Source organism: Dipodomys merriami, unplaced genomic scaffold (assembly GCF_024711535.1).
Source record: "Dipodomys merriami isolate MVZ:Mamm:240054 unplaced genomic scaffold, mDipMer1.0.p SCAF_6, whole genome shotgun sequence".
In the NCBI taxonomy this organism is placed as follows: Eukaryota; Metazoa; Chordata; class Mammalia; order Rodentia; family Heteromyidae; genus Dipodomys; species Dipodomys merriami.
In genome coordinates this window covers 40,744,727-40,762,217 of record NW_027206179.1, presented here as the reverse complement: position 1 = coordinate 40,762,217, position 17,491 = coordinate 40,744,727, and the positions used below count along the sequence as shown (strand labels likewise).

The window sequence follows — 17,491 nt, the reverse complement described above, 5'->3', positions numbered from 1 at the left end:
GTGCTTGCCTAGCATGCATAAAGCCCTGGATTCCATTCCTTAGTAAACAGAAAAAGTGGAGCTGTGGATCAAGTGGTAGGGTGCTAGCTTTGAGTGAAAGCAGCTCAGGGTCAGTGCTCAAGGCCTGAGATCGAGCCACAGGATTGGCACACGCACGTGTGCACATGTGAGCAGGCACACACACACACACACACACACTCAGGGTCAGTGCTCAAGGCCTGAGATCGAGCCACAGGATTGGCACACACGCGTGTGCACATGTGAGCAGGCACACACACACACACACACACACACACAGGAATGATGGCAAATAAGAGAAGTGATTCTTTGAAAAAGGAAAGCAACAGCTAGTGAAGAAAAATCCAGAAGCTCCTCGATGAAGGGGCTATATAAAATGGGAGTCTTCATTGAAAGGAGACACAGGTTGGAAGGCTCACCCTCCTAGTGGAAGGTATCTTATTTTATTTTATTTGGAGAGTTATCTTTTTAACAGAGGTAAAGCCTGGTGAGGTAACCCCTGGAAACCACAAGAAGGACTGCAATGACTATCATCCCCCCCCATATAGATGGAGATAAGTAAAACAAAGACAGATGACATGACAACTAAATGTCATAAGGGAGAAAAAAAAATTCAAAAGCTGGGCGCCAGTGGCTGAAGCCAGTAATTCTAGCTACTCAAGAAACTGAGATCTGAGGATCATGGTTCCAAGGCAGCCCGGCTAAGAAGTCCCCAGGAGACTCTTAGCTACAATTAACCACCTGGAAACCGGAAGGCAAAGAACTCAGGGGCAGAGCCCAGGCCCTGAGTTCAAGTCCCACAACGAATCCCCACCCCCTTCTCCCAAAAAAATCTTAAACCTGATTACTTTTGATATACTTTTTTTTGGGTGGGGGGGGGGTAGGAGGAGGTCCCGTCATAAGCCTGAACTCTGGGCCTGGGCGCTGTCCCTCAGCTCTTCAGCTCAAGGCTAGCGCTCTACCACTTGAGCCACAGCACCACTTCCGGCTTTTTTCTTTTTGCTTATGTGGTGCTTGGGAATCGAACCCAGGGCCTCAGGCATGCAAGGCAAGCGCTCTACCACTGAGCCACCTTCCCAGCCCCTGATATACTTTTGATATATCTGGATGTCTTAAATATTCACAGCAACTCTGAGAGGCATGGTTTTATTTCACAGAAGGAAAAAAAATCTCGACAGAGGTTAAGTGATCCATTCAAGAGGCAGAGTGACAAGGTCTACATCTACACCTCCTCCACCTCCACCTCCACCTCCACCACCTCCACCCACTCCAAAACAAAACTAGGGGGGAGAGGATGCCAGGGCGACTTGTTCCTCTGCTAGATACTTAAAACTGCACCCGGGCGCGGGCAGGCGGCTCCTCAGTATCCGCGCGTGCACGGGCCTGGCCATCCCCGCCCCCCTCCCCCGAAGCGCTCCGCGGCGGCGCGCGCGCGCGGGAACGCGGCGGCGCGGGAAGAGAGGGGCGGGTCCCGCGAGATCTGGCGCGAAACGCGGGAGCGCGCTCACGGGATGGGGATGGGGACGGGGGAGGGGGAACGGCAGCAGCCCGTAGACGTAGGGACCCCAGCGCCTCAAGGGATGCGACCGTCGGCGTGGCGGTGCTGGCGGGTCTCCGCTCCAAGACCTTCGGAGATGGCGTGGGACGCGAGCAGAAGAGCGCACCTCCCTCCGAGGCACACCCGTCCTGGAGGGGTGCCTGGCCAAGGTAAAATGGGGGGACGCCGCGACCACTCACCGTCCATGGTCTCCCTCACTGCATTCAGGTTCGCCGCCGCCGCCGCCGCCGCCCCGGCACCGCTGCCGCTAGCCATGGCGGAGGCCGTGGAAGGCGGGAGCAGCGCCTGACCCGGAACTGGAGCGTCTTCCTCTTCTCCCGGGCAACCGCTCGGCGCGTCCCCGCTCACGCCCGCCAGGCTCCGCCCCCTCGTGCCCGTCGCCGGCGTGAGGCTGCGTTGATTTGAATTTCGAGCCTCGCTGCACTGCGCGGAACGTAGAGTGAGGAGTTGGCGTTCGAATTCACCCCGCCGCGTCGATTTTGATTGGTCGGTTCGAGGACGGCGGCGAGCGGTGATTGGCCAGTCGCCCCGCGGCCTGGTTGGTCGAAGGTAGCGCGGAAGCGGGGAGTTAAAGAGTCTGTGGCTGCCTGTCTGTCGTGTGTGCCGTCCCCGGCCCCCTCCTGTGATCCCTGGAGCCGATATTGGGGGGCTCCTTTTTTGTACACACTTATCGGTACGTTCGTTACGATTCTTGAGCTATTCTTTCTCGAGTTGGAAAGCTCACGTTTCCTAGCTCAGGACTTGCTTTACCTGCTCACCACGGGATGAATGAGAACAGCGAGGGGAGTAACTTTGCAAGAACAGGGGCGCCTAGTAGCTTTGGGGGTGACCTCTCTGCTCGTCAGACAAGGGAGCCAGATGTACTTCGGCTTCTCAAAAGTAGATTTTCTTCTCTAGTTGTAGCCCCCTTTGAAGGGAAGTAATGCAGTCTAGCTTCCTACGGATGGGCAATGCTTGACCCAAGAGGCAAAGGGCAGTTAATTCTTTATACTGTCACTCATACTTCTCTAGCGAGGGCACAAACTTCTGCGTCTCTTATTTGCTTGCTGCGAAGAATTGTTAAATAACTTTAATTCGGTGAGAGAATTACTAACTTCTCGGAAAGATGATCAGAGTCTTGAGATAATGAGTTTATAAAACTACCAGTAGGAATCATAGGGTTGGAAAGCTGCTTGTGCCCACTGTACTATTTAATCGGTACCTCAAAGGTAGTCCTGAACTCATTTAAATTCTGTTGACTCTTATTTGTTATAAGACACTTCTCTGAGTTTGTTAACTCTTCTGCCAAACAAAAGTGCTAATAGTAGTAGCTTTCCTGCCTAGCTTTCAAGGTTCTTTCGAGGATCACTTGAGAAAAATGTGATCTTTTTTTTTTTTTTGGTAAACTATAAAATAACCCGGAGGGTTAGATTTTCAATTAATTCTTTTGGTGAAATTATCTATTAAATATATCTTCATTTATCAACATTAATGTCTATGATACTTTGTCATTTTAATATGCAAATTTCTTATTTATTTTAGTTTGCTTTCTGTGCTATGGGAGATGTCAAAGAATTAAAAATGCAAATAACACCAGAAACTCCAGGAAGAATCCCCGTTTTAAATCCTTTTGAAAGTCCTAGTGATTATTCTAATCTGCATGAACAAACTCTTGCCAGTCCTTCTGTTTTTAAATCCACAAAATTACCAGTAAGTTATTATGTCCTTATGTTTACAACGAATTTTAGGCAGACTACTTACAAATAATTTTAAATGTTAAATATTTTAACGGGAAGAGGGAACATATAAATGCAATGCATCGTGGAACATATAAATGTAATGTGTCATTTTAAGTTGTGTTTATTGCAGCCTAGTGATTTGGGACAGTAAGAAGTTAGTTAGAAAAAAATGTTAGCATCTGCTTTTTAATTTTTTTCAATTTGAATTGTTATGTAAAAACATAAGAATGGTACATATTTGTGACAGCCCTTATCTCTTCAATATTTATAATTTATGTTGAAATATTCAAAATCCTAGCTTTTTAAAATGCAACATTTATTATTATCTGTAGTTAGGCTGCTGTGCAGTAGCATACCAGAATTTACTAGTATCTGGCTTTTTAAATTTTATTTTTCTAGATTTTTATATTTCATGTGTAGCTAGATATTATGTTTCAGGCTGTTTACTCTAATTATGTAGTCTTTAAGTTAGGAACCAGACAGGAAATACTTAGGTATTACATGTCATCGGGGTCGCAGTTAAAGTACTAAACGTCTCTGTATTGAAACAACAGCCATGGCTTCACAACATGAAAACAGTGTGTCTATGTTCAAATAAAACATTTTGGACACTGAAATTTGAATTTTATGTGATTTGTCATGTCATAAAAAAATACCCATTTGGATTTTTGTGGGGTTTTTTGTTTGTTTGTTTGTCCTGGGTCTTGGGTCTTGAATTCAAGGTCTGGGTCCTGTCCCTGAGCCTCTTTCTGCTTAAAGCTAGGACTCTACCACTTGAGCCACAGCACCATTTCCAGCTATTTCTGACTTATTGGAGATAAGAATCCCAGAGACTTTGGGCTGGCTTCAAACAAAGATTCTCAGATCTCAGTCTCCTGAGTAGCTTGGATTACAGACATGAGCCACAGGTGTCCAGCTCCATTTGGGCTTTTTTCTTTTTTAGCTATTTAAAAATATTTTAACTGCCCCACATGCTGGTGGCATATGCCTATAATTCTAGCTACGTGGGAGGCTGAGATCTGAGAATTGCAGTTCAAAGCTAGCTTGGGCAGGAAAGTCCATGAGACTCCAGTTTCTCCTTAATTGCCAAAAAGTCAGAGTAAAGCTGTGTCTCTAGTAGAGTTCTAACAAGCACAAAAGCTCAGGGACAGGGCTTAGTTCTGAATTCAAACCCTAGGATCAGAGTGCACGCTCACGTGCGTGCCCCCCCTCCCCCCCACACACACACTAGATAGATAGATAGATAGATAGATAGATAGATAGATAGATAGATAGATAGATAGATAGATAGATAGATACTGTTCTTAGCTGAAAGAAGCTATCTCAAATAGAGGTGTGGCTCAAGTGGTAGATTACCACTTTTGAGTGTAAAAGCCAAGCAGGAGTGCCATACCCTGAATTCAAGCCCTAATACCAACAATATATTTAATCCCAAAGTTAGGTGGTAGCACAAATTTATCATCCCTTCTCTGGAGAAGTGGAGACAGGAGGGTCACAAGTTGCAGGCCAGATGGGCCTACATAGTGAGACATTGTTTGAAGAAATCACTACCTCCATGCTGATGGTATAGACACAGTTAAATTGCAATTTCAAAGAGAAGATAAGTTCTGTGATGAATAAAATGTGATAAAAAGAGATTGTGGTCTTTAAGATATTAGGAAGGCTTTTAGGGACTCAAGAGCTTTTGGAACCACTTTTACTTAGTGCTTCATTTAAATTTGATTCATTCTTAGTGTAAAGGCTTTTGAACTTTAATAACCCAGATATTTCTACCTTCACATGAACATGACCTATCACTATTGAGTGTTAATTGTGGAATTTCTATACCTTTTTTACTCTGAACAGTCTTATAATATATCATTTTTTAATCACTCATATGAAGTTTTACGAGATATAGTTGATTTAGTGTGATTTGATGAACATCTGCCTTTTAATTTAGTGGAAAAATAGAATATGAAAATACAAGCTTTAGAATTAAGTATTTTCAGCTTATACCCATTCACATTATTTCTTTGAAGGTTACATTGGCTAGCATTTTGACAAAATATTTTAGTTTGCTTTTACTTACAAGCTCACTTTTCTTTTGCTAAGACTCCAGGGGAATTTAGATGGTCTATTGATCAACTAGCTGTAATAAATCCTGTAGAAATAGACCCAGAAGAGATTCATCGTCAAGCGTCATACTTAAGTCATTCTCGGTAAGTTTTTCTGTCATATAACTAAATATAGTTAAGTGAAGAGACACAAGAAATTGTAAGTCATTCTTGGTAAGTTTTTCTTTCATATAACTAAATGTAGTTAAATGAAGAGATACAAGAAATTGTAAAAGTTGAATGTTTGTATATGTAAAGATACTGAGGAAGAAAAAAATTTTATGTGGATTTTTTTCCTATCTAAATGAGTGAGTTCAAAGAACTATATCTACAAATATTCTCTCATTGTCCCAGATCTGGGTAGAAATTCTTTTTTGAGAGATATATAATCTCTGTTGCTTATGAAACAGATCTGCCTCCCCAGTACTTGACTTCTGACTTATTTATTTTGGTTTGGGTTTTGGTGTTTCAGGAAAAAGCAAGATTCTATGTTAGGGAAAGCCTAAAATACCCTTCACCAATTAAGGCACATTGGCTTGATACCCTTCACCAATTAAGGCACATTGGCTTGATGAACGTTCATTAAAAGCAGAGAACTTTTCAGACATCTCATTTTAACATAGCTCATTGGAGAATTACAATTATACTTCCTTGAAGTCTACATAATACCTACATATTTAACTTTTTCATTGATAGATTGTGTGAATTTCAAACTACTAATGTGCTTTACACTTGTGGAGCTTTGATTGGGTGAGGCCCAAAGTAGTAAGCACATGCTTCTTAAAATCTTTTTCCCCAGTATTGGTGTTTGAACTCAGGGTCTCCCACTGCTTAGCTGGCACTCTGCCATTTGAGCTGCTGTACTTTTGGCTGATTAGTTTGGAAATGGAGTCCTGTGGACTTTTCTGCCCTGACTGGCTCATATATTGGTCTTTATGATCTTAGTGTCCCTAAAAGCTAGAATTAAAGGTGTGAGCCTCTGGGGCCTACCTTAGAACATAGACTTCTAGTATTATAGGTAATAGTATTTACAACTTAAGGCCTATTGTTTTAGTACCTTTTTTTTAATATTTGAAAAGAATCAAATACATGGCATGTCCAGCTTTTAATTTTCTGTCTGGAAGTAGAGATGTTGTCAGTCTGAAACAATGGGATCTTTTCCCCTAAGACATTAAAATTCGTTCACACACAGATCCATGCATGTGGATATATTCTTACAAATACTTTCCTGATTTTCTATTCCATTCTTTCTTTACTAACTTAATGATTATTCACTTTTATTAATGTTCATAAATGATTATAGTAATGGAATTGAATGGAGATAAAGCATAAGATTTTAAGAATACCTTTAAGAGAGAAGATAAAAACCTTTTTATCTAAAAGCAAACAAGCCACTGTTAATTACTTTTTGTCTCCCAAGCTATAGGTTTTGTCATTTTGTCCATTCCTTCAATACATTGATTCATGGTCAATTGTTCACCCAGCTGTGAAGAGGCATTTACTGAGTATTTTGAAGCAGTGTGAGAAACAGGAACACTGAAAAGTGTATTATAATGTACAATATTATTTCTGCCCCAAAGAACAAACAGTAGAGCTAGACCGAACTAATAAATAATGTTTTAACTGTGTGTCTTCTCATCAGCCCCTAAACTGGGACTTTAATTCAGGACCTCATGCTTCATCATGATGCCTGTATGTATTTACTGTTAGTATTTTTAGAATAGTGTCTTCTGTTTGTAACTTGGTCAGTCCTGGACTGTGAGCCACCTACCTTCACCTCCCCAGTAATCTAGGACCAACATACTTCTCTTCTCTTCTCTTCTCTTCTCTTCTCTTCTCTTCTCTTCTCTTCTCTTCTCTTCTCTTCTCTTCTCTCTCTCCTTCCTTCCTTCCTTCCTTCCTTCCTTCCTTCCTTCCTTCCTTCCTTCCTTCCTTCCTTCCTTCCTTCCTTCCTTTTTGGTGCTGGTATTGGGGCTTAGGCTTAGACCCTGAGTTCTGTCCCATAGCTTTTTTACTCCTCAAAAGTAGCACTCTGACTTGAGGCACAGCTCTACTTCTGGCTTTTTGGTGACTAATGAGAGAAAAAAGTTTCAACCAATTGCTTGCCTACACTGGCTTTGAACTGCATTCCTCAGGTCTCAGCCTCCTGAGTGCCATTTACAAGCATGAGCCACTGGCACCTGACTGACCTATTTTTGATGGGATGTTCCACTGACTTTTTGCTCAGTATAGCCTTAAATCATGATCTGTTTTTGCCCCCTGAGTAGATTACAGGTATATGTCACCACAGGTACTTCCTTCCTCATATATTTTTAATGTATTTCAGCAAATAGTTTTATAATATAGGACAAAGGAAAGGAATGGAAAATTACTTAAATAATTCAATGAATTTTTATGGCTTCTTCTGAGGATAGTGGAAATACACTTCGTGTGTTGTTTCATTCTTAGAAAAAAGCAGAGGCTTTTAATACTACTTCTTACCCAATAACTACTCACTTCAGTTCTTCCCCCGTCCTCATCATGTACGCAAAGAGAATGATAAGTATAAGATGCATACTAGCATGAACAAGGTGGTTACTACTCTTGAAAGTTTTCTCTCCAGCATCCCAGGCACCAACACTCAAGGCAATCATGCTACTCTTGTATTTCAGTGTAGTTCAGTGATATGCTGGTCCTAATACTCAAACTTCTTAGGACTTTGCATTGGGGTCAATAGTATTCAGCCACCCTGATTTTTTACTAGTTTCAGTTATCATCTGAATATTTTATGTTCTTGAAGTCCCTCTGATAAACTAGTAGAAGGTTTCTAAGTAGGGCAAAGCTAGGTTAGTGCTTACATAAGCTAAGACAGTTATACACTGTCATTTTGACCTGGTTGTGAACATGATCAGGTAAAGAGAACTGAGTTATGTCCTCAAAATGGCTATCATGCCAGCTGAGATATGTGGATTATCACCATAGTTTATTTTCTCCTAATTTTTTTATTTGAAAAAGCTACATGATTTAAATTTCTGAAGTGTGTACATTCTCAAAAAACCTTTGTTAAGCCAGGAACAAATATATGCATGGAATAGTTTCTGAGAGAAAAAAATAATTTTAAAATGTATACTAATTTCTGAATGAACTACAATCATTCTGTCCTAAGGAAAAAAAATTAAGTGGTCCTCAAAGGCTAACTGCTAAAATATTAGCAAGTTTAGGCCTTATCTTTAGACCTGACTTCTTTTTTTCTAAATCTACTAGCTGAGGAATTTGTGATAGTGTAATTCCTTATTGTATCAAACCTTAAAAAATATGCACCAGGGGCTGGGAAGGTGGCTCAGGGGTAGAGTGCTTGCTTTGCATGCATGATTGCCTGTATTTAGTTCCTCAGCACCACATAAGCAGAAAAAGCTGGAAGTGGTGCTGTGGCTCAAGTGGTAGGGTGCTAGCCCTGAGCTAAAGAGCTGAGGGACAGCGCCCAGGCCCAGAGTTCAAGCCCCAAGACTGACCAAAAAAAAATGCACCAGGTCTGGGAAGGTGGCTCAATGGTAGAGCGCTAGCCTTGAGCTGAAGAGCTGAGGGACAGCGCCCAGGCCGAGTTCAGGCCCCACAACTGGACCCCTCCCTCCCCAAAAAATGCACTAAATGCTATTTTATTTCTGAATCAGTGTTTTTGCTGTTTATCCAGAACTGTAAAGATGATAATTTTTCCTCCAGAGTAAAAGTTTATTCTAAAATTATCACTGTGATAAACTTTCTATAACTGAAAATACAATTTGGCCAATTTTTAGATTTTTGTCAAATGAAATATTTATTCATTTGCATTGATTAAGGAACAGACTTCATTGAAATTTATTTTGTTGGCAGTAATTTAAATCAATACAAATCTTTAAAAAGAAATTACCCCATTCAAACTTTGAATGGAAGGAAAGGAAGTAAAAGTAAGTCTGATAGCTAAATGCTGAATCTCAGAATACTGCCATTAACTAAATGTTATATCATGCCAATTTTTCTTTTAAAGTGAGTTTAACATTTGTCAGTTTGCAGTGGAGGGAAATTATTCTTTGAAAGGTTATTATTTGAACTGTTCAATAAGCTGAAGTAATAGCCTGGTTATTTTTCTTCTTTATCTCTGTATAGAATAGATAAAGATGTGGAAGACAAAAGACAAAAAGCCATTGAAGAGGTAACTTAACACTGTTACTGATATATGATTAAGCCAGTTAAGGATTAATTCTGCCTCTGTGTCACTTCCTTTAGGAAGTCTTTCTCCAAATACTTCCTGTTTCCCTATCAGTCCTCTTCTTTTCCCTCTGTAGGTTAAGCATCCTTTTGTGCCTTTGTCAGACCTATGATGTTCAGTCATCTTGGTGTACCTCTCTTAGCACTCCTATATTAAGGCAATGAGTGGTTTAGTGCTTCTCTTCCCCTGACTTTTTTGGCCAATATTGTGCCACCGTCATCGTTTCATTCTCAGGGACTGAATAATTTATCTTTCCTATGACTTCAGAAGATGGCTAGCACAAAATTCCATTTCAAGTGGGAGTTTATGTAAGCAAAGCTGAATTCTTTCAGGCCAAAAAAAATCTAGATTAACATAGGTAATTGTGTAGTCTTTTGTTGTTAATACATGGAATTTTTAAGACAATATATTTCATGAAGTAAAAAAGATCATATTAGTAAAGTATAAATGTAAAGCTTTTGTTTTGTAAAGGTTTTTAGTAAACATAGTGAACTAAGTTTTTTTACTTTTTGCTTTTTTCCCCCAAGGCTGGGACACAAACTCAGTATCTTAACATTCTTGCTTAGTAACTGTTGCTTTACCACCCAGCCCATGCCTCCAAACCATTTTTTGTGTTTTTGATTGTCAGATCCCTTCTCATTGACTGTAAGAATTATCTAATTCTTTCCCCAGAAAGATCTTTTTTTTCTTTTTCTTTTTCTTTTCTTTTTTTCCGTCTAGTTACGGGGCTTGAACTCAGGCCTGAGCACTGTCCCTGAGCTTATTTTGATCAAAACTAGCACTTGAGCCACAGTGCCATTTCCAGCCTTTTCTGTGTATGTGGTACTGAGGAATCAAACTCAGGGCTTCATGCATGCCAGGCAAGCATTCTACCACTAAGCCACATTCTCAGCCCCCAGAAAGATCTTACACCATGGAAAGTTACCTCTTTTTCCTGAGTCACCCACTCTACCCACCTCTTCCCTTGGCTTTCCTTTTGCTAATAATCTTTCTTAGATATTTTTGGATACTTAGATATTTTTGGATGCATATAAAGATTTACATTTTTTGCAGTAACAATGCAATAGCCCTGGCCCCCATTGATCTTTCTTTGTATTTTGTGTGCTTTGAATGGATTTGCTGAGCCTGAGGTTTTATGAATTTATCTGCAGTACTGACGATCATTTCTTTTTAAGATTTATGCTTTTGTTGTTTAAAGTGACATCTTACTTAAATATATATTTCCTTAATTTTGACCTTCAAGACATTTCATAAGTCTATAGGACTTTTCTAATTTCTTTTTGTGTGTGCATTGTTTATATTGTTTATACCAAGGCTTTCCCATTCCCTTAGTTTTTAGAACTTTTCCTCATAGACTCAGAAGTAGTTAAAGAAACTCTGTCATACCTTGAAAAATAAAATATTGTGCCCTTAAAACACAGGGAAAGGAAATTGCTACATTAGGAATGAAATAAGAAATGCATCCAAATGTTGTATCTCCATTTGAGTATACAGGCTAGAAGTATACTCAAAGATTTAATATGTATAAACAATGTATAAATGTTTATAGAATAACTAGCTGTCTTGTAAGAGTAAGGTTTGTAGAGACAGCTGCTATTCACAGTGTAAATACTCTAGCCATAGCTAATTTCAAGCTATTGATGTCATGTCACAGAATGGGAAAAGTGGAATTACAGATTATAATATGAGGGAATTCTACCACAGAGGTATTAAAGATGTAAAGATGTTGGAAGATCTACTAAAATAATCAGCAACCAGTTAGATTTGAATTTTTTATTATATCTCATTATAAGCTTATTTTTAATACTGGCTTTAACAGTTGCTATATATAATTCCCAAAATGTTAATGAGCAGACCTTGAGAGCCAGTACAAGGTAGCTTCAGCACACCATTTAGACAGGCTGAGTTGTCTACTTTTCTATTTTCTATTTCATTCCTTCCCTCTTGATCTTTCCTTTGTTGTGACCAACTTCAAACATCCAAAAAATTTAAAATAATTTCTCTATAATTAATTCTGTTTATGATTGATTAATTTCTTCAAGAATAAACTTAATTTATAAATTTTGAATATAAGTGATTGATTTTAAATATTGTTTTCTCTTTATATGTACTTGAAGTTTCTCCCATTTACCTTTAGTCATTAATATTTTTAAGTACTAAAATCTCAGAACTAAGCTAGGTGCCAGAGGCTCACGCCTATAATCCTAGCTACTCAGAAGGCTGAGATGTGAAGATCATGGTTCAGTGCCAGCCAGGGTAAGAAAGTCCATGAGACTACTGTCTTCAATTATACACCAAAAAGCTGAAAGTAAAGCAGTGGCCGAGATGTGAAGATCATGGTTCAATGCCAGCCAAGGCAAGAAAGTCCATGAGACTACTATCTCTAATTATACACCAAAAAGCTGAAAGTAAAGCAGTGGCTCAAGTGGTAGAGCACTAGCTTTGGGCAACAAAGCGTAGGAACAGTGCCCAGGCCCTGAGTTCATTGTCAAGACCAGCACAAAAAAACAAAAACAAAAAAATTTTAAAAACTTGAACTAAAATCATACTATGACATGACTGATGGCTATTTGAAAATAGTAGCAGTTCCTTTTTTAATTTTGCGGGGCATATATGCCTAATTGTATGACTTTAATTTTTCTAGTTTTTCACTAAAGATGTCATCGTCCCATCTCCTTGGACTGACCATGACGGGAAGCAGCTTTCAGAATATCATTCCAGTAAATGTGAGTGCTAAAAATTAGATGAGTTAAAGACAAAAATAAAATTACAACATAGTAAAGTGCCAGGGTATCTGTTTTGGTAAGGAGTTTGCTTAAAATTAAATTGTATTAAATTGAGAATTTATCTCAAGATCAAAAGGTTTAAACTTGCTATGTACTGTGTGTGTGTGTGTGCGCACACACGTGCATGTTCATGCCATTCTGTTTTTTAGTTCATGACCATTGTGAATGTCAGTTTACAATGATACTTCTAAAGGACCTGAAGATTCAGATAGTACATCATGAATGAAAAGTTTAATTGGTAATGGCTTTAGCAGTGATCTTGAAGATTAATATTGTAAATAAAATATTAAAATTGCTTTTACTAATTTGTTGAGGAGGGATGAATGTAAATGACCTTTTGGAAAGTGTATTATAGCTGTTTACCTACTAATTTATAGGGAAATCAAAGGAGTCAGTGGCTTTTGAAATGTTTCTTTCTCTAGGCACCGGTTATCTTCCATTTGCTCTCACTGCCCTTTTGGTTGTGATCTTTTAATACGTAAAAGGCTTAGGCACTTTTTCTGCCAGGACAAGTACTTTCAGAAATTCTTTATAGCTCAACTCATATGAGGTTAGTATAGTCACTGACCCCATTTTGTAGATGAGAAAACTTCATTTTACAAAGAGTACTTTTCCAAATTATAGAGATGGTGAAAACAGTACAACCTGAATCAGATTCATACCTTGAGTGTGTAATGGCCTGCTGGACCCAACATAAAAAAATAAAATACAAAACACAAAAACACTGGGTGCCAGTGGCTCACCCTGTAATCCTAGCTATTAATGGACTGAGACCTGAGGATCCATGTTTGAAGCCAGCCTGGGCCGAACAGTCTCCGTGAGAGTCTGATCTCCAACCACTCAAAAACCAGAGGTAAAGCTGTGGCTCAAGTGGTGGAGCATTAGCTTTGAGCACAAAGAGGCTCAGGGACAGTGCCCAGACCTTGAGTTCAAGCGCCACAACAGACCCCCCACTCAAAAAAAAAAGAGCAAAAGGAAAAAAAAACTAAGATACCTTACATATGATAGTTTTATTGGTTTTAACAGCTCAAATATCTTTCCTGTAGTCATGTCTATAGTGTTTGTTTTTTATATTCTTGATGGAAAAGAAATTCTTATTTTGGTATAATCAAATCTATCAGATTTTGGGGGGGGGAGGTCTTAAACTTGAGCTTACTGAAGAAGTCCTTTTTTTCAGGAAACAATATAGAAAACACTTGAAATAAAATGAAAACCTTGTGATAATATGGCTATATACTTGGTAGGGGAGGTGATCTGATTGTTAGAATTTTAAGTTTAGACTTGAATTATTTATACTTAGGGAATGGAAGCTAAGGCAATACCTAGAGGGAAGAGGTGTTGTTTTAAGATTTTTTTCAGATAAAATTGTGTATATCTGCAAGACAGTTGTGCTAGAAAATGGACCAGGGTTTGAAGGACTTAGTAAGTCATTAAGGTATGTAGACTTCATCCTACAACTACAGAAGAGAGCCTTGATGACTAAGAGAAGTTCACGTTGCCCATCTGCATATGAATTGTTAGTTTTCATTTTATTTTTCACCTGTTCTGATGATATTTATTTAATAGAGGACTTGAAGTCATTGGTATACCCACCTATTCCCTCATTTGGTGCTGTTAAACCAAATAATCCTAGATGAGACTATTTTGTCATTTTATTTGAAGTTTTTGATGGGTTTTCTCTTTTTTTTTGTTTCTTCTTCTTTTGCTTACATTTATTACTGTTCAGTTTTCTTAAGCTGGTAAATTTTTTTTATAAAACTGCATACTTAAAACATTGTGGTTATATTTTTGACTTTTAACAAACAGCATAATTTTATTGATCAATTTTCAGACCTAGTTGAGATAATCTGATATTTAACCCATTTTATATGAGCTCCTTTTGTGAAAACTTGAAATAACAGAAGGTTGTTTAGAGACATTGAGAACAGCTGAGATGGAGCCCTTACCTTTTAAGACTGACATCATGGAAAGAATTATGGCTTCCTTTAAATCATGCTTCCTATGCAAGTTGGATATGCCAGTTGGATATATGGATCCTATATGGATTCCTATGCCAGTTGGATATATGGATCTAAACTAATGTGTTTCCATTCTCATGATCATTGCAGCACTCTCCTCAGTAACCAACAAGTGGAATCAACTAAGTGTCCTTCAACATGGAAAGATTAAAAAACACCTGTGGCATATATTCACAGGGAATCAATTCCCCCTTTAAAATTAAATCCTGTGACTTGTGACAATCTGAATGAATCTAGAGGACTCTTAATAGTGAAATAACACTAACACAGAAAGACAGATAACATACAATCTACATAATGGAATGTTCATAATAAAACTCAAAGAAGTAGAAAGTGAGGGAGGAGGGCATTGGTGATGAAAAGGAATGAGGTTTCAGTTGGACAGAACAACGGAGTTATGGTGGACTATTGTGCAACAGTTAATAATAGTGTTTATTTCAAAACTTCTAAAAGTAGCTTTCAAATATCCTTACCGCATAGGAGTATGTGAGGTGATAGATAGTAAATTGGTCTTATTCCACAATATGTAAATATCAGAATATCATAAAGCATACTGTAAATATATGTAATTATCAATTGCCTTTTTCAAAATTGAAAAAAATTATTTGATACCTCCTTATTTGTTATGTTATCTTTGTACTTCTTTAAAGTTAAAAAAAATAACCAAGATACCTGCATACATGCTTAGAATGCAAGTATTATTCATAAAAGGCTATTATGTACTATTTTTTTAACCTGTGGAATACTAACATAAGTAAATAGAAATTGGATGATTTTTCCACTTAAAATGTTCTATAGGTATTAACATAAATAGTGACTCTCCAGCTGGAAAAAAGCTGAACCCTCATTCTGAGAAAAGCAATGGTGAGTACAAACACAATCTGAAATGAAATCTACTGAACAATAGCTATATTTGATTTATAGTTCTTGTAGTCACATGATACTCTGCAGTTGAAATTCTTTACTTTTTTGAGAGTAATCTATAATAACTGAGAGCTTACTTTTTTTTTTCTTTTTTGCCAGCCGTAGGGCTTGAACTCAGGGCCTGGGCACTGTCCCTGAGCTTCTTTTGCTTAAGGCTAGAACTCTACCACTTAGGCCACAATGCCACTTCTGGCTTTTTCTGTTTATGTAGTACTGAGGAATTGAACCCAGGCCTTCATGCATCCTAGTAAGCACTCTACTACTAAGCTACATTTCAGCCGAGAGCTCACTTTTAAAAGAAGATGTTAAAGCATACTTATCCAGCCATGTTTTAGAAATAGCAGTAGCATGTTTTTTCTTTAAAGTGTGAGTTAGTTTCTGATTTTACAAAACATTCTTTTGAAAATTGGTTAATATGGGAAATTAGAGGTTGGCTTCCTTTTCATTTCCAAATGTCAGGCCCGCAGCCAGGAGTAACGTTTACTATTAACACCTTTCCATCTGTAGGAGAAGGGATAGGAAAATAGTAATGTATGGTGCGTAATAAATGTGTAAATGGAGTAATTCCATTTGGTAGAACATCATGGGGCAATGCTGGGTTGAGAAGCATGGGCAGAATTGTGTTTCATGTGCTCTCATTGACTTTATCCATGTTTTTATTATTTGCTTGCTTCCAGCTGCTTGTCAGACATTGCTGTCTCTTCCTGTGGATTTTAATTTAGAAAATATATTAGGTAAGTATTATATTCTTTAAACTTTTTATAACTTCAAGGTTTTTTTTTTTATTCGCTTTTTGAAATGGGACTTTGTGGGAATGCCTTCTCTAAGTAGGGAAACTGTCCTGAATCTTTTTGTTTGTTTGTTTGTTTTGTTTTTGTCGGCTGTGGGGCTTGAACTCTGGGCCTGGGCACTGTCCCTCAGCTCTTCAGCTAAGGCTAACACTGTACCGCTTGAGTCACAGCACCACTTCCAGTTTTCTGGTGGTTTATTGGATAAGAGTCTCACGGACTTTCCTGCTGGGACTGGTTTTGAACTGCGATCCTCAGATCTCAGCCTCTTGAGTAACTAGGATTAAAAGCATGAGCCACCAACGCTCGGCTTGTCCTGAATCTTTTACTTGAACACAGCCTGAATTAGCCATGTTCAAGAAAAGTTCATAGGGTTCCTATTCATAAACTATAAGCATCTTAACTATAAGCATAACTATCAGCATATTAGTATAATTCTAATAATGAACTACTTATATAGGAATAATAGGAGTTTTTAACTTCACATACACAAGTAAATGTTACCTTGTTTTTTGAAAAATAATTTCTAACTTGTGGTTGGAACATGCTTGTTTATAAAGAATTGTATAGCAGAGCTGAAGAATTGGGTAACACTCTTGAGGCTAAGACAGAAGGCCCATGAGTTCAAGGTCAGCCTGGGCTACATAATAATATCTTGGAACAAAAATCATTAGCAACAGGAACAACAGAAAAGTTGATTTCCAAAACGACTAGATTTTATTCTGCTATTGTTTAATACAGGTGACTACTTCAGAGCTGATGAAGGTGCTGATCAGTCTCCTGGAAACCTTAGTTCTTCATCTCTCAGAAGAAAGCTTTTTTTAGATGGCAACGGGAGCATCTCTGACTCCTTGCCTTCAGCTTCTCCCAGAAGTCCTCAGAGCAATGCTCAAGCATCACTTGAGGTGTTTTATGCAGTAGATTTATCTCCTGTGCAGTGTAGGAGCCCCATGCAGACACCTAGCTCGGTAAGAAGAATTCTAACAAGTGTTGGCTCTGTGTGTTCTGGGTGTGTGTGGCTTTTGATGCTTAGATTGCACTGACTAGGAATAGTTGTCTTTTGGAGACTATACATTGTGAATGTTAACCCAATTTATATATTGTCATTGATCACCAAAATGTTTTTATTCAGACTCTTCAACATTGCCTTTAGAGGTACGTGAGGTGCCCAAGGTTTCCCAACATGGGTGTTAACCAAATTATGAAAAAGTTAATGTAATAACTGGAATGGCGTTAATGGAATAAATTATTTTAAAACTTTTCATAGACATGTGCTTGGTGTGTAATGTAATGGTTTACCTAAACACAATGCATTCTGTTATGGCGACTGTGACACTATTTTAGAATTTTTGTACACTCTATC

General features: G+C 38.5%; 2 protein-coding genes across 3 annotated transcripts in view; one reads left to right on the top strand and one right to left on the bottom strand.

Moving 5' to 3' along the window:
* The window catches only part of Mzt1 (mitotic spindle organizing protein 1), a 14,720-nt gene extending 12,809 nt beyond the window's left edge, over positions 1–1,911 (bottom strand). Inside the window, exon 1 of the mRNA XM_070002866.1 lies at positions 1,756–1,911. Within this exon, the coding sequence (XP_069858967.1) occupies positions 1,756–1,831 (76 nt within the window). The 5' untranslated portion in view covers positions 1,832–1,911. The remainder of the gene's footprint in view (positions 1–1,755) is intronic.
* The window catches only part of Bora (BORA aurora kinase A activator), a 27,983-nt gene continuing 12,087 nt past the window's right edge, over positions 1,596–17,491 (top strand). The window contains exons 1-8 of one of the 2 annotated variants that reach the window (XM_070002864.1): positions 1,596–1,725; positions 3,098–3,265; positions 5,386–5,492; positions 9,510–9,555; positions 12,257–12,338; positions 15,215–15,280; positions 16,018–16,074; positions 16,870–17,096. In XM_070002864.1, coding sequence (XP_069858965.1) covers positions 3,113–3,265; positions 5,386–5,492; positions 9,510–9,555; positions 12,257–12,338; positions 15,215–15,280; positions 16,018–16,074; positions 16,870–17,096 — 738 coding nt within the window. In that variant the 5' untranslated portion in view covers positions 1,596–1,725; positions 3,098–3,112. Of the gene's footprint in view, positions 1,726–1,955; positions 2,250–3,097; positions 3,266–5,385; positions 5,493–9,509; positions 9,556–12,256; positions 12,339–15,214; positions 15,281–16,017; positions 16,075–16,869; positions 17,097–17,491 lie in introns of those variants that run through there. The other variant, XM_070002863.1, reaches the window with a different exon arrangement.